This window comes from Tauraco erythrolophus, chromosome 10 (genome assembly GCF_009769465.1).
Source record: "Tauraco erythrolophus isolate bTauEry1 chromosome 10, bTauEry1.pri, whole genome shotgun sequence".
Taxonomy (NCBI): domain Eukaryota; kingdom Metazoa; phylum Chordata; class Aves; order Musophagiformes; family Musophagidae; genus Tauraco; species Tauraco erythrolophus.
Genome location: NC_141474.1, coordinates 25,663,886 through 25,678,526, shown reverse-complemented (window position 1 = coordinate 25,678,526; position 14,641 = coordinate 25,663,886). Strand labels below are relative to the sequence as shown.

General features: G+C 50.2%; 1 protein-coding gene across 3 annotated transcripts; it reads left to right on the top strand.

Moving 5' to 3' along the window:
- Nucleotides 1-364: 364 nt before the first annotated feature.
- On the top strand, nucleotides 365-14,571 carry LOC104373203 (vitamin D3 hydroxylase-associated protein). 3 transcript variants are annotated; one of them, XM_086617745.1, is made up of 18 exons: nucleotides 365-724; nucleotides 898-1,104; nucleotides 1,975-2,074; nucleotides 4,399-4,624; nucleotides 5,974-6,087; nucleotides 6,436-6,579; nucleotides 7,492-7,625; nucleotides 8,018-8,224; nucleotides 8,653-8,693; nucleotides 8,920-9,044; nucleotides 9,676-9,801; nucleotides 10,971-11,068; nucleotides 11,245-11,344; nucleotides 12,193-12,236; nucleotides 12,707-12,746; nucleotides 13,228-13,336; nucleotides 13,673-13,818; nucleotides 14,436-14,571. In XM_086617745.1, the coding sequence occupies exons 4-18, from the start codon at nucleotides 4,415-4,417 to the stop codon at nucleotides 14,559-14,561; spliced, it is 1,764 nt and encodes a 587-aa protein (XP_086473871.1). In that variant the 5' UTR covers nucleotides 365-724; nucleotides 898-1,104; nucleotides 1,975-2,074; nucleotides 4,399-4,414; the 3' UTR covers nucleotides 14,562-14,571. The 3 variants fall into 3 exon arrangements, with proteins under 3 accessions (XP_086473871.1, XP_086473870.1, XP_086473872.1); XM_086617744.1 differs by having other exon boundaries at nucleotides 710-1,104; XM_086617746.1 differs by lacking the exon at nucleotides 1,975-2,074 and having other exon boundaries at nucleotides 710-1,104.
- The last annotated feature ends 70 nt before the right edge of the window (nucleotides 14,572-14,641 follow it).

Sequence of the window (14,641 nt, the reverse complement as noted above, 5' to 3'; positions counted from 1 at the left end):
AAACCCTTCTGTGGCTCTTTCACCATAAGACCTTGGCTCAGGCTGTGCAGCCCTTGCAGACCTGCACCCTGTGTTTGCAGAGTGCTTCTCCAGCTGCCTGGCGCTGAGCGAAGTCCAGGCTTTGGTCTGTCTTGGAGAATTATGTAGAAATGCTGCTTGGACCAAAAGGACTTTGTTTCTACTAGTTTCTCTCATCTCCAGCACAATATCCTGGCTGCAGTCTTTGCTTTGGTCTTTTTTCCTCCTTCCTCCTGATTTAAATAAGAATTTACATTTGCTCTGCTCAACCCATGCTTCATTCTATGGCCACATAAGTAACTGAGCAAGGTTGAGCAATTGAATCATCAGACAATCCAGCGTTTAAATTTGTTTTTACTTGATTTTGCAGGGTTTTTTCTTTAGTTTGCAGGTTAGACTTTGTATAGCCACAACATCTGGAGCAAATAAAGCTATCTAGAAGAACTGATATCAGCAGAACACAAGTTGTTAGGGCAGGTCAATTGGCCTCTTATCCAAAGCAAACAGAGCTCTCTGGTGTAACAGAAAGTGGCAGAGGGCATTAGAGACGTGAACATCCCCAGGATCCCAGACATTCATTTCAAACAAGTTTCAAGGGAGGAGGCAGTAGACGTAGCTAAAAGAATATGTTTTAAAAAAATAGGTGAAATGAAACACCTCGACACAGCAAGGCTCATGCTTGAAACACAAAAATGCAAGAATTAGGGTTGGTACATCTTTCACCCTGAAACAGCTGTTATCTGCACAAATCCTCCTCTCTCCAAGCACGATCTCAATCTGCTTTTTTCTTGTTTTTGTTTGTTTGTTTGTTTGTTTTTCCTTTTTTATTTCTTTTTCTTTTTTTTTTCCTCCTGTTACTGCCCAACTTCCTGCTGTAAGCTTTGTGCCCAGCCATGGAGCAGCTGCGAACATCCCAGTCCTTTACCATCAGGACACTGAAGTCTCTGCCGTTGCTCAGTGGGAACAAACTTGTGCAAGACACCAGCCATGAGGGAAGAAGTAGGAATGTTCCTGGACTTCTGGTGAAGAACTAACTGCTCTCTGCAGCACTTTTGCTGATGGTGTCTCTACCTTGCTGGAGAAGTTGTAAGTAGGATCTGTATAACCCACTTGGCTGTGGTAAGGCCCAAGGGAAATAGTGCAATACCCACAAAAGTGGGAAAGATGTAGGGATGGTCAGGAAAAAAAGCAGTCCCTGCTGTCAGAGATGTGAGAGTTGGTATAGGAGGTTTCTCTCCCCATCCTAGTGCAATTTATTGAGTGAGAGCCAACAGGGTCCTGGCTGAGCAATGGGAAAAGGGATTGATAGAAACAGACTCTCAGCTCTCAACTGATGTCCTTTGTTGTTGGAAAGGTGCAGACGAAGAAGTGACAAGTTTCTTACCAGCTGTTATGTTCTGCGAGTGTTGGTGGAGTTGGACTGGAGTAGAGGAAAATCTCATGCTTCCAATAGATATTCCAGGCTGAAATGAGTCAGAAACTGGAGAGTTCCCAGAAAACATTTATTTAGCCCTCTGAGCTAACTAGAACAACTTCTCCAGAGGGGACCAGCCCATTTTACTATGATTTCAGCATTTTATGAAACATCTTTAAAATTCTTTCAGAGCAGTGTAGTTAACGTACCTCATTTTGTAAATTGTTTTGAAAAAGCACATCACAGTGTTTGGTTCCAAAAACATGAAAATGAGACACAACTATCAGGGCTTATTCTTCATAATTTTAGTCAAAATGGAGTCAAAGCTGACTTAAAAATAATTATTACCAATTTAGAGGGAAGACAGTTTAATTACAGAAAATTTCTGTTAAAACCTAGCCAGCTTGAGAGCTGAAGGTGTTGGATGGAGCGTGATGACAGCAAGTCAATGCAGTTTTGCTTTTGTAAGCAAAGACAGTGGTGAGGACAAGAGTGGACTGTCTGAGTTGGTCTAACTGCCTTTTTTCTGTAACGGTCCAAAGTGAAGGAGATGTCGTGGATGCTACAACGAAATCCCAGATGAGCTGCTACAGGCTGACTCTTCTTGTGAAAAGGGTCTTGACTCTCATCTTAACTCCGTTGGTGAGTTTGATTGATTCAGGCAAGAAAAACGTTGCAAAAACTTTGCACTTGGCGTTGGTTGGTTGGTGCACACCAGTGCAATGTGGAGGAGCGAACACTGACCTGAGTGTCGGGCAAGTCTGTCTCCTCTGCTACGGACTTGAGATTTGACTTGGGACATCCCTTTGCTTCCCTGCCTTGGTTTCCCTCTGGGGACAGCGGTCTCGTTCTCAGCAGACGTTTTTCACAAGCACTCCTTGCTCCCCTTTGCCTCGGTGTGGGTCCACACAAAGCCACCCACCGTGACCCAGCCCATCTGCCTCTGTGTAGCTCATCCCCTCTGCGGCAGGGACTCTTTCATTTCATATGGCTCTTGAAGTGTCTCAGCAGGTCTACTTGGAGTGTGCGAAACAGGCTTGGATTTTGAAACCATTCCAGTCCTGAGGGTGGGTCCAGCCTTCACCCCCTCCAGTCGCTCCCCGCTGCCTGTGTCCCTGCTGTAGGCTGCAGCAGGAGCCCAGGGGCTGCCCGTGGTCTTGCGGTGGGTGGCAGGAGGAGCCATACCTCCGGTTCATGGAGGAGGTGGAGATGCTCGCCCATTGATAGGGAAAGGGGCTTCCTCAGCAGCATCCGGCCACTTGGAAACACAGCTGTGCCTGCTGATAAATGTGCCCTTTGAAACGCCAAGTCAGCCTGGACACAGCTGGCTCTGCCTCTGTTAAACATTTGCCAAGTGTCTAAAGGGCAGGATCAGAACACAGGTCCTAGTGTGCAGGCAGATGTGGGAAGCCAATGCCCTCACGCTTCCCAGCATGGGCGAAAACCACCTCCCACATCTGCTCAGCCCATCGTAGAGGTTATGTTGCTCTCACACAGGCAAAGAGCCCACCTCTGCCTCGGGAAGCCCTTGCACAGATTCCCAGAGGCTGGCAGAGGGCTGGGGATGGCCGCGTGCTGACCCTCTTTACGTGGACCTTCTGGAGGCACCTGCTGCAGCCAGCACCGTGGGCAGGGGCAGGAGCTGGGTGGGCTGCAGGCATGTCCCCATGCCTCTGTTCTCATAAAACCAGCAGTGCCTCAGCTGAGGAGGCATCGTCTGAGCAAGGGTGCCACTGGAAGGGAATGCACTGAAAGGTCTGCTTAATTCGTTACCACGTAGCTAATTGCTGTCAGCTCCAGACTGTTTCTTTGAGGACGCCCAAGCCAATTTTTCTCAGAACCCTTCATAAGTTTACCCAGTTAAGAACAAAGAGAAGAACATTCCCTACTGACACAAATTGCTACAGAAAACAACGGTGAACTCTCATAACCGCAAAGAACGGATGTGATGCTACATGAAAAATCAAGCATTAGAGGACTACCTAGCCCTGATGGGAGAAGGCTCATCACCTTCCTTCCCATATCTATTTCCACACTCTGTTGGAAGAGGATCAGGTTCTGGGCCTCCAGCCATCAAGTGTAACCTTGCAAATTTTGTAATGCACAATCTAGCTGCCCAAAAAACTTTTTCAAGGTGGGATCCATAGGAGGATCCATCATCCAAAAGCAGCAGAGGAGATCGCAGACAGATCATGGAATTTGTTTTGGGGCTGATGTTGGCTGGGTTTTTGCCTTCAGCTCAGTGCATGGTTCTTGTGTGCTGGTAGTGAGAGTCATCTGTGTTGGAAAGACGTCACACACTAGCTGTCCCGATGTCTGCTGGAAATAGTTTGCTTCTGGCTGGCAACCCCGTGGGATTTTCCAGTCATAAGGCAATACAAGCGTGCTCCGTCATGGGTTGGAGCAGTCTCTCCTTCTGGTGCGTGCAGACATCACGACAGTGCTGAGCCCCATCTCACAGGCCTTCTGACACAGCCCCTCGCCACCCTGGGAGCAGCACAGGCTAAGCGATTTGGGGAACGAGTGGGTACCCCATGGCTCTACATCCTCTCATCATACCATTCCCCATCCCCACATAGGGAAGTCTTGTAATTTCCAGCTGTTTTTTCCCCTTCTCCCATTGTCCTCTCAGGCTACACAGGAAACAGGAGAGTGGCTATTTCCTTGCTTCTTTTGTTCAGCTGATCCCACAGCCCTTCCTCCCCAGTGGAGAACTTCCCGCAGTCCAGAAAGCCCCTATAAACCTGACACCCCAAGGTTCACTGGCCAAATGTCACCTTTTCCATTTTCCGGTCAATCATTCTCCACTGCACGCTCCACTGAAGGCAGCTTTGCAGGGGTCAGCTTTGGACTTACAAACTATTTGCTGACCCGAGGCAGTGGTGCTGGGAGGAGGGACAGGTCTGGGGAGGCAGGGAAGGTCTTCTGCTCCTGCCTTGCTTTTCTTTCTCACTCCATCCCTGCAGACCAGAAGACCACGTTATGATCCAGCAACAGCTGCAACATCTTCTGCTGGAGAGGGAGGTAGATCCTTCTGCTGCCCTCGCCCTGCTTTGTGGCCAGGTGGCAGCTGTGGTGGTCTGGAAATGGCTGGGCAAAAGGCAGATCCAGAAGAAGATGGAAGAAGCTCAGAGGACCCGGGATGAGGGTGTGAAGAAAATGGCAAAGGCTGTCCAGCGGTTCAGAGAGCAGGTAACCCGTCCTTCTGGGGAGTCTGAGTCCCACCAGGGTGTCTGCTGATGTTGTTCTTCAGCTCCTTCTTCCAGCTCATGCCTCTATATCTTTTATAATGGGGCAGATGTGCCAGTAGCCCTCAACAAGAGGAAAGGCTGCCTTGAGAGGAAGGGAGATCGCTGCTCTCTTCAAGCTGGATGAGGTGCGGTGGGAGTCTACAGCCAGGGAGATCTGAATTTCTCACTAGGAAGAGGTTTTGGACAACACAGATGATATTCACTGATCCAAAACCCAGTTCTTTCAGGATCTAGAAGTGTCTCTTGCCTCTGTAGGTAGAAGCAAGAAAGCTTTTTCCTCTTCCTAACTCTAAATTTACATATCTGTCAACACCACCATATTTTTGTCTCTAAAACCTGGCTTCTGGATGGTTCTTGAAGAGCCTTCAAAAAAGCTTTCACTAGGATTCCCAGCAAGTGAGACCTCCCAGCCCAGCAGGCTGCCAACAAGATGCTTGGCCTAACTTAACAGTAATGGAGCACAGGGCATTCAGTGTCCCCTGGGAGCAACCAGGGCACAACATGAAGACGAATGAGGCAGGCACCCAACCAGCGTGGATGTGGCCCTGAATTTCTACCATAACACTGATTTGCTAACCACCCTTCCTGCTTCATTTGCTTCTGAGTAGGTACTGGTTAAACCAGCTCGTATTTACACAGGTAACATACCTGGAGATAAAGCATACCTGCTACCAGGGATATATATATTTTTACAATTTTTTTCTTAAATATATATATATATAAATACGATGTAAAGCCTTAAAAAAAGCTGGTGGCACTGAGAACTGTCAGTCGTCTTCACCTGAGTAGACTTTACCCACCTGTGAGTCCCTGCTGACTTCTTTGCAGTTTGCTGAGCTTGAGCCCTGAGATGTTAGTCCTCAGGCTGGGCTGACCCTCACTGCCTGTACCTGTTGTGAGGGGTGAAGGGCCAGCCTGAGACTTGTGTGCAAGGACTTTGGTACCTTCTGCCCAGGCTGGTGCCTGCTGAGCTGAGATTACCCTTTGGTCAGGGGGTAAGTCCCACAGTGCCAGGAGGAAGGCTCTGATGTGAGGCATTGCCTTGTCCTCTGCTGCAATGGATGCATGAAGCTCTTCTACACCTTCAGAGACAGCCGGGCTCCTGTGTTCATAACATCCAAACTCAGGATGAAACACTCAGCAGCTCAAGGTCTGAACTCCCACGAGCAGTATCTGCCTTTCCAGCAAGCTCTTTTGATAATGTTGGCAAAACTTAAGAGACTTATCTCCTCTGAGCCAAAGGGTAACTGGAGCTGCTGTCCCAGCATCCCCCTCATCTTCCCCTTTCAGGTGTCCAGTGCCCAGACAGATGCCATCCTGTCCCTGCCCCTGCTGGAACTCACTGGGAGACTGCGGGAAGGGTCTCTGTCCCCCAGGACTGTCCTCTACACCTACGTAGAGAAGGTGAGTGCCTGTCCACAGAGTGATGGGCAGATCACACATATTCTCCATGCCATGGTGTGTGGACTGGTGGCTGAGAAGACTTGTTGGAGCTGGTGATTATGACAAGTCTTTAATATAGCAAATATCAGAAGAAAGGCATGAAAAGGTAGGGATCGCTCTGTCTCCTGGGTCACACCCATCACTGGATGGTCCTTTGAGCTGGCTTGTGCTGGGATGCTCTGGGGAGAGGGTTACCATCTGTGCCAAGCCACTAGCCCTTGTCTTGAAGACCCAGGTAGGTACTGAATGCAGCTGCATAACGATGCTGTTCTTAACTTTGACATCTGTTCCTCCACATGTCTGGCAAAGGCCCTGGAAGTGACCAAGCAGACAAACTGCTTGCGACATTTTATCCCGGAGTGTGAGGAGCAGCTCCAGGAAATACAACAGCAGAGGGAGAAAGGGCTGCTCTATGGCATCCCCATCAGCATCAAGGATCACATCGGTCACAAGGTACTTCCCTTTGTGCCCATGAAGTGTCCTATTGTGAGCTGGGCTGGGTGGTGAAGTGGTGGGACACAGAGAAGGGCCCAATCCCTCCCTGCTTATGCCACAGGAAGCCTGGCTGGATCTGAGGCTCTGGCCCCACATCTTGTTGCATCTGCAACCCTGGCAGTTAGAAGTCTCCATCAGCAAAAAAACAAAAGGTGAATCCCAAATGATTTCTTCTCTGCAGCACAGGCTGGGGTATGTGGTCGTTTGGGTCATAACTCAAGATTTCTACTCAGAGGTTTGAAGTATTGGGTATAAGAACATGGCTCAGCTTCTAGAAAGTCATTAGTTGCAGGAACCTTGACCTCAAACCCCTGTTGTGCTGTAGCCTGGCCACTGAGCCCCTCAGCAAAGAGCCTGTGCATGAGACGCACCAGGGACTCCCCGACAGACAAGCCCTGATGTCGATTGACCACACACCCCTGAGCTGAATTTGTTAGGCAGTGTCCTCTGTGTTCACTTACCAATACATTTAAGAGGGCTCTAAGCCCAAAGCGACCCCCCCATCACCAAATCTAACTCAAAGAGGATCACACTGTGTTTGCCTGGGATGTACATTCCCTCCCCAAACATCCACTGGTGGCTTTACTTGGACAGCAGGACGCTAGGTTTGATCCTGAGCTAGTGCACCTACAGAGTTGCATCTGGGTCAGGGGAAAGAAATAGGATGGAAAAGAGGAAGGACAGCTTCAGGAGAAGCCTTCACTCTGTAAGTGCTTGGCAGCCCTCTGGCAAGGATAGAAGGAGAGGGAGTCCTTGGCTCTTCACGCAAGAGCTTGCCCACTCTCCTGCCAAAGGGGACACCAGATCATCCTTCCAAAACCCCAGGGAACCTGCACTGACCGTGTTCGTTGTCACTTCTCCTCTCTGCAGGGGCATCTGTCAACCTGCGGGCTTGTGCAATGCCTGGGCACTCCAGTGCAGGAGGACAGCATCCTAGTCAAGGTTTTGAAGAGTCAGGGGGCTGTCCCGTTTGCAATGACCAACGTGCCGCAATCCCTCTTCAAGTAACGTACATCATTAGAAATCTTTCCTGTGGTTGTGCTTCTGAAGTTAAAACCCAGCCTGTAGGTCCTGGGACAGGCTCCTTCCTGTCTGCTAAAAGTTGCCTGGATGAGTCCCTCTTCCATCAGCTGCCAACAATCTCATTTCAACTGAAAAGAGTTTCCATATAAGATAAAGAGGAGAAAAAAAAGCTACCATGACATAAGAGAAATCAAGTGCCCTTGTGCATGGGAGGGAGAGATTAGGCTCATGGGAACAAGCCGTGTCTCGAGGGATTTATGGGATGGAAGGATGGGGTTGGCCATGCCACATAAGGTCACTGCAAGGGGGAGCCAACAAACTCAAGGCGTTGGGCTGTTCCTAACAGCCTGCTTGATGGTTTTCTTCTCCCCAGCTACGACTGCAGCAATCCCATCTTTGGCCAGACCTTGAACCCCTTCAACCACCAGAAGAGCCCCGGAGGCTCCTCAGGAGGGGAGGGAGCTCTGATCGCAGGGGGAGGCTCCATCCTGGGCATCGGCTCGGATGTCGGTGGCAGCATCCGACTGCCGTCCAGCTTCTGCGGGCTGTGTGGGCTCAAACCCACGGCCGAGAGGCTCAGGTAGGGGCTGGGGTCTGCCCTTCCCAGGGAGTATATGGGGCAGAAAAGAGAGGAGAGTTCCTTAAAGGCTGGCTTGCTTTGCTCAAGACCTCTCCCAAGAGGTAGCGTCATTAAGTTTTGTGGGGAAACAGCCGTGTTTTCATTGTAAATATGGCCTGGACTTAAAAGAGGGCTAAAATGGTTAAATAATGCCAAAATGGAACATTTTTTGTTAAATCAAAACTAAGATTTTATTGGGGTTTAGTTTGTTGGTTTTTTTTTTTATTTTGACCAAAATTTTCTGTTTCACATGACTCAAATCAGATATTTTTAATAATTTCCTTCTGGTTTGGGTCCTGAACCGAAGACCCCACTATGCTATTCAAATGTATTGGGAATATCTCACCATTACTGAAATGACAACATACTTTTTTTTTTCCCCCCCACAGCCTGTCTGGAGTGGGTGGCCCCATTAGTGGGATCCTGGCAGGTACATGAATTTTTCATCGCTTTTCTCTATATGCTATGAAGAGTCCTATGGCCTCCTCTAGCCCTGAGGAAACATGAGACAACCAAGATCTGTCCAGAGTCCATCTGAAACATCCCACATCATCGCCTGATTATCCCTTGCAGTCAACATGTCCATGCGGAGAGGTGGACCAGTGTCTGGTGCACCTGTTTGCTTAACGTGGACGTTTGCTCTCGTCCCACTCCAGTTCCTTGTGCGCTGGGGCCGATGGCGAGGGACGTGGACAGCCTGGCCCTGTGCATGAAGGCGCTGCTCTGCCAGGAGATGTTCCAGCTGGACCCCACTGTGCCCCCCATCCCCTTTGATGAGGAGGTGAGTCCGTACTCAGCAAGCTCTGGTCTTTTTGAGGGTGCTGCACGCTCAACATATCCATTCTGTAAGGGTCCAGTTATCTTTACAGTACTGGTTTCCAGTAACTTGTTAGAGGGCACAATTCATAATTATTAGAAAAAAAATAGGTTAATCAGTAGTTACGCTTTCTGCCTTCTCAGTTGGCATGTAGCTTATCGAATTAAGAGATCTCAGAAAAGAGTGGGGAGGAAGACGACACCAGGAGCAAAATAGCTGGAGATTTTTAGGGGAAGATGAGATAGAATCGGAAACTCCAGCACCAGCTCTCTTGACTGAAGGCATTTCCTTTCCCTCTGCAGCAGAGGAACTTCCAGAGGTTTTTCCATGTCCATCCCTTGTAGTGATGGTTGAATCTACTGGCCTTGAGTGGCTGTGCTCTGTCTGAAGGGAGGGAGGAAGGGGGAGGCTGGAGAAAAAGGCAGGGGTGGACATTTGGAACGGCTAACTTATGGAAACTATAAGCAGCAAACGAGAAAATTAGTTACTCCCCAATATCTGGAGTTTTCATCCCCTTCTGCAGTGGGCTTCAGCACGGGGCCAGTCCTACCCCCAGCAGGGTTGGAAACATTTAACCAGTGGCTCTTTACTCCAGGTGTACTCCAGCTCTGCTCCCCTGCGGGTCGGGTACTATGACACGGACGGCTACTTCCCGCTGCCCCCCTGCATGCGGCGGGCGGTGTGGGAAACCCGGGGGGCTCTGCGGGCAGCCGGCCACCAGGTGAGCACCACCACCGAGGTGTCCTCAGCTCTGCTCCTCGCTGCTGAAGTCACTCTTCCGACACCAGATGTAGCTCCCAAGCCTTGTCGTGGGATAAATGACCTACAGGGGGTGTGAGATTAAGTTACTCACAGCCACGTAACACAATGCAGACACACGCCTACGCGGGATACAGGGCATCCCATGGGGAAACAGCACTAGCAGTTAGCAAGCTTGTTATCTGCAAGGCGCCAGGGGTGTAACAAATTCCTCTCTGCTCTCCTGGGGGCTGTGGTCCACACTGCACAGCAGCATTTATAAAGTGCTGCGTTTGACCCTGGAAGGTTGCTTCAGCATTTTCTGGGTCTGTCCTGCCTCAGCAGGGCTCTGGGAGGTGTATTTCTCCTTCCTCCCCAATGCCCATGGAGATCTCTGCCCTTTCTGGACCACTGAGGGAAAAAGGCCACAGGATGGGAAATACCTTTCCCTCTGTCTAGACCTACCTGTGCAAACATGCTAGTAGTGGTGATCTTCATAGCAAAGTGAGTCCATGTCTGAGAGATGCTGGAATAGGTGGGAAGCTGGTGCAGTTTCTTATAGCAGCCTTCCAGTACCTAAAGAGAGTCTACAAGAAAGCTGGAGAGGGGCTTTTCACAAGGGCGTATAGTGATAGGACAAGGGGCAATGGCTTTAAACTGAAAGAGGGGAGATTTTGATTAGACATAAGAAATTCTTTGCTTTGAGAGTGGTGAAGCACTGGAACACGTTGCCCAGAAGAGTTGTGGATGCCCCATCCCTGGAAGTGTTCAAGGCCAGGTTGGATGAGGCTTAGAGCAACCTGATCTAGTGGAAGGTGTCCCTGCCCATGGCAGGGGCGTTGGAACTAGATGATCTTTAAGGTCCCTTCCAACCCAAACCATTCTGTGCTTCTATGATTCTGGCTCAGTGACTGCCTGGAGCAGGATGGAGGAAGAAACAGCTCTGGTGAGATCTGAGAGATGAGCCAAATGGCCGTCAGGGAGGAATAATCCCATGGGGAGGTGCCTGGGCTGGTAAAGGGTTGAACTGGGGCCTCCGTTGGCATGCGGAGCCCAGGGAGGTGCTGCTCTGCCTTTGCAGTATATCCACAGCCAGGCATTGGAAATTATTCACATCGCCAGGCTGCCTCTTAATCTTGTGTTTTGGTGCAGCTGGTGCCCTTTTCTCCACCTCGGATCCACTATGTCATGACTGAACTGTTCTTGAAGACGTTTTTTGCTGATGGAGGCTGTGCTTGGTTGGACCTGTTGTAAGTAGGAGCCCTCAGGCAGCAGTGCTGTGAAACACCTCCATCCCCACGCCCACGAGCACAACGCACAGGCAAAACGAGACCATCTCTCCCACCCCAAACACGAAATAGTCAGGTTTCTGAGAAAGTGCAAAATACCTTCTCTGGCGTGATCCCCTCTTCTTCTTGTCTCTCAGCACAGGCAATATTATAGATCCAAGCTTGAAACCACAGGTGAATTGCTGCAAGATCCCCAGGCTGGGGAAGATGCTGCTGGCTCTGATTCTTAAACATCTGGTGAGTCCCTGGCTCAAAGCAGAATGGTGTCAGCAAGGCCTGGGGATGCTTGAGCGCATGATGGCATTGAGAGACACCTTTAACCAGAAACACTGGGATTCCGGGCCAAGGCACACGCTATCACTTTGGAAGGTCTTTTCTAGACCCCAGCTGGGATTTATCCAGTGCAAAGGGGAAGGAGAGAAGGACCAGCCAAGAGCTGTAAAACATTAATGCAGAGCCCACAGCAAGTGGTTCATCAAATGCTAGACCTAGCAGTGCCCAGTGTCTTATATGCATTGAAATTACTGAGGAAACTCAAGGTTGAAGCTCTGTCCTTGTGTTGGAGGCCTCCCAAGGATCACCCCTTCATGGGGACTTCTGGTGACTGATAAGGGCCAGTCCTCACTGTAGCCCTTTCACCAGCTTAGCATCCTTTTATAGGGCATCTCTCCTCCATCCTCCATTTTCTCTGCCTCTCTGTCCAGCTGGGTTCTTCTCAGCTGACAGGAACAAAGAGGTAGCGGTGAGTGGGAGGCAATCAAAGTGCTTGCAGAAGTCTTGTTTCTGAGAGGTATCAAACTAAAAAATATCTGATTTATCAAAAATAATGAAAGGTGACTTGGTTCAAGTCTGTGCATCCCTCTGTGAGCCGGAAATACTGAGCTGTAAGAAACAAAATGGGAACCAAGAACCAAAAGTTGGAAGCAAAGTAAATTCAGAACCATGAGGAGCATTTTCAATCATCATTCACCCTCAGTGCAACATCCCCAGGCACAGAGGCAGGATGGGACTGGGGATTTCCCGAGATGGCACAAGTTACTGCACCCCCATGTCATGTCCCTAACAGCAACCTCTTGCCTTTCCAGTTTCCCCGCCTGGCTGACTATCTGAGTGCCTTGGGTGGAATCAGGTAAGATGGCATTGTCCCCAGGGATGTCCACGAAAACGAACCATACCTTCTCCTCTAAGTATCCATGGTGGGAGGGACTGTATTCATGACAGGCTCTGACCTGCTCCCAGAGGGGCTGTCCCTCCATCCTGGACATGGCTTTAGCCTTTAGGAACACATCTCCCCTGTGTTGCACTGCCCCTGGTGTTATCCTGAAAGGATTGAGGGACTTGGATGGATAAGGTTCTGTAGGAAACCTGGGGTGGAGATGAGTGCTACATCCAGGCTTACATGAGACATTTCTCTCTACCATCTCCAGACATTTCTTAATTGCTTGGCCAAAAGCCAAAGGAAACTTTAGACAAATTGTGAAAGACATATTGTTTTAAGTAATCGCTAAAATCACCAGGTCTTATCACCCTGGAGGATTATTTAAGTGATTCCCCTCTCCTCCTAAAGCTTAAAAACATTGCTACAATTCCTACTTGCAGGTCAGTGAAGGAGATGTGGAATCATCACCATCAAATAGAGGTATGTTTTGAGGACTTTTCTCCCTGGCATCATGCTATAAGTTGAGGCTTTATGGCAAGCGCTGGGTCGGAGGGTCATCAGTTAGGAAAGGGGTTGTGCAGGGGGGTGCTGGGGAGGAGACAAGACAGAGGGACAGGCACGAAAGAGAGACAGAAGTGGGGTAGATGAGCTTTTGGGTCAACCCAGCTTCACTGGTTGCCAACAGTGCTCATGCCCAAGTGCCCACATTCGATAGTCCCAGCACAACGAAGGTTATCCTGGGAGTGGGGACAGCTAAAGAGGGACCCGTCCCGCTCCTGGCCACAGCCTGGCCACGTGCTGTGGAGGCAGATACTGAAGAGGCTCCCCTGCCCCTTCCCTCGAGCACAGCTGCCTGCTGCTGCCTCCTTGGCCATGCCAGAGCCTGGTGTGTACCCTGGAGAAGCTGAGATGCTCCAGGCATGGATGTCACCTCCATCTCATCTCCTCTCTCCTCCCCAAGGCATACCGCACTGAGTTCATCGCCCGATGGAGGGAACTCCAGCTGGATGTTGTGCTGTGCCCTGTCCTGGGGCCTGCCTTCACCTCGGGATACCCTGGGAAACTCCTCAGTAAGTGAGTCTAGGACCTTCCCGGGTGGGCAGAGGACCACAGTAGTTGAGACTGGACAGAAAGATCCACTGTGAAGCTTCACCACCCACCTAAGCATTTCATGGGCATTAGGAAGGAAAAAACTACCCTGAAGCTATCGAAGACAGACACATGGATGAAGTGATACGGTGGCAGTTGTTTCTTGCCACCAGTAGAACTTGGACCTGTAGATCACCAGCCCTGTGCAATCCCTCCTCCCAGCAGCAGCTGTTGCTCAGTGGCTTCAATGAACGTGTAATGTCTAAGTTTGCAGGAAGACAGGAGGCTGTGACTACCTGCATTCTCTCTTCTTTCAGCTGCCATCTCCTCCACGATGCTGTACAACGTCTTGAACTTCCCCGCTGGGGTCGTACCCGTCAGCATGGTGACAGAAGCTGATGAGGAAGAGCTAAAGCATTACCGAGGATGCTGCAATGACCCCTGGGACCGGACACTGAAACAGGTATGCAACACGGAAACCGGTGGAGCACAGACTGCTGATGGATGCTCAAGTAATAGTTTCACTGAAATCAGGGCCTCCTAAATGTCTCCGTCAACATGGGCATAGCACAAAAAAATTCACCACTTCTTTACATACCCCTTGCAAATCCCTTTTCTCCCAAGCCCCCAAAAATGTAAGTCACTATAGGCTTTGGGGAGATTATAGGCTAAAGCCAGAAAGGAGCCATGCAGCAAGGCTTCTTTGAGTAGGTCCTTGTGACAGCCACAGTCCACAGCACTGCATGGCACTTTCCTCCTGCTCCGGGATGCCTTCACTGGGACCAGGCTGTCAGTGGAGCACGGATCAGGAACGAGGATGCTGAAGGAAAAGGGATCTAGCCGCAAGACAGCTCAAAGCAGAGCCGGCTGGGGGGTGTCTCAAACTCACTGCCCAAGCTTTGGCAACCCTTTCTATGATGAGATCTGCAAGAGCTGTCCCTCAGCCCCAGAGCACTAATGCTGCTTGAAGGGCAGGGCTTGGCCTCCAGCGTTCCCACTCTCCAGGACGAACCACGTGCCTAAACCAAGTTTCCAAAAGCTGCTGGAGGTCTGATCCTACCACTCGTGTCCCTGCTGCAGGCTGTGGCAGGAGCCGTGGGGCTGCCAGTGGCCGTTCAGTGCGTGGCATTGCCGTGGCGGGAGGAGCTGTGCCTCCGGTTCATGAAGGAGGTGGAGACGCTCAGCCAGAAGAAGAGAGCGGCATAGCCTCCACGGTCCCATGCCGGCAGGGCTGGAGGCAAAAGGGACAGTGCTGCACGGCTTTTCTTTTGCAATCAGCAGTGCAA

Bases quoted from the DNA above. Each gene is read 5' to 3' on its own strand.
- LOC104373203 (XM_086617745.1), top strand. From the start codon at position 4,415: ATGATCCAGCAACAGCTGCAACATCTTCTGCTGGAGAGGGAGGTAGAT. The intron at 4,625-5,973 runs GTAACCCGTCCT...TTCCCCTTTCAG, and splicing joins TCCAGCGGTTCAGAGAGCAG to GTGTCCAGTGCCCAGACAGA. The intron at 12,747-13,227 runs GTATGTTTTGAG...CTCCTCCCCAAG, and splicing joins ATCATCACCATCAAATAGAG to GCATACCGCACTGAGTTCAT.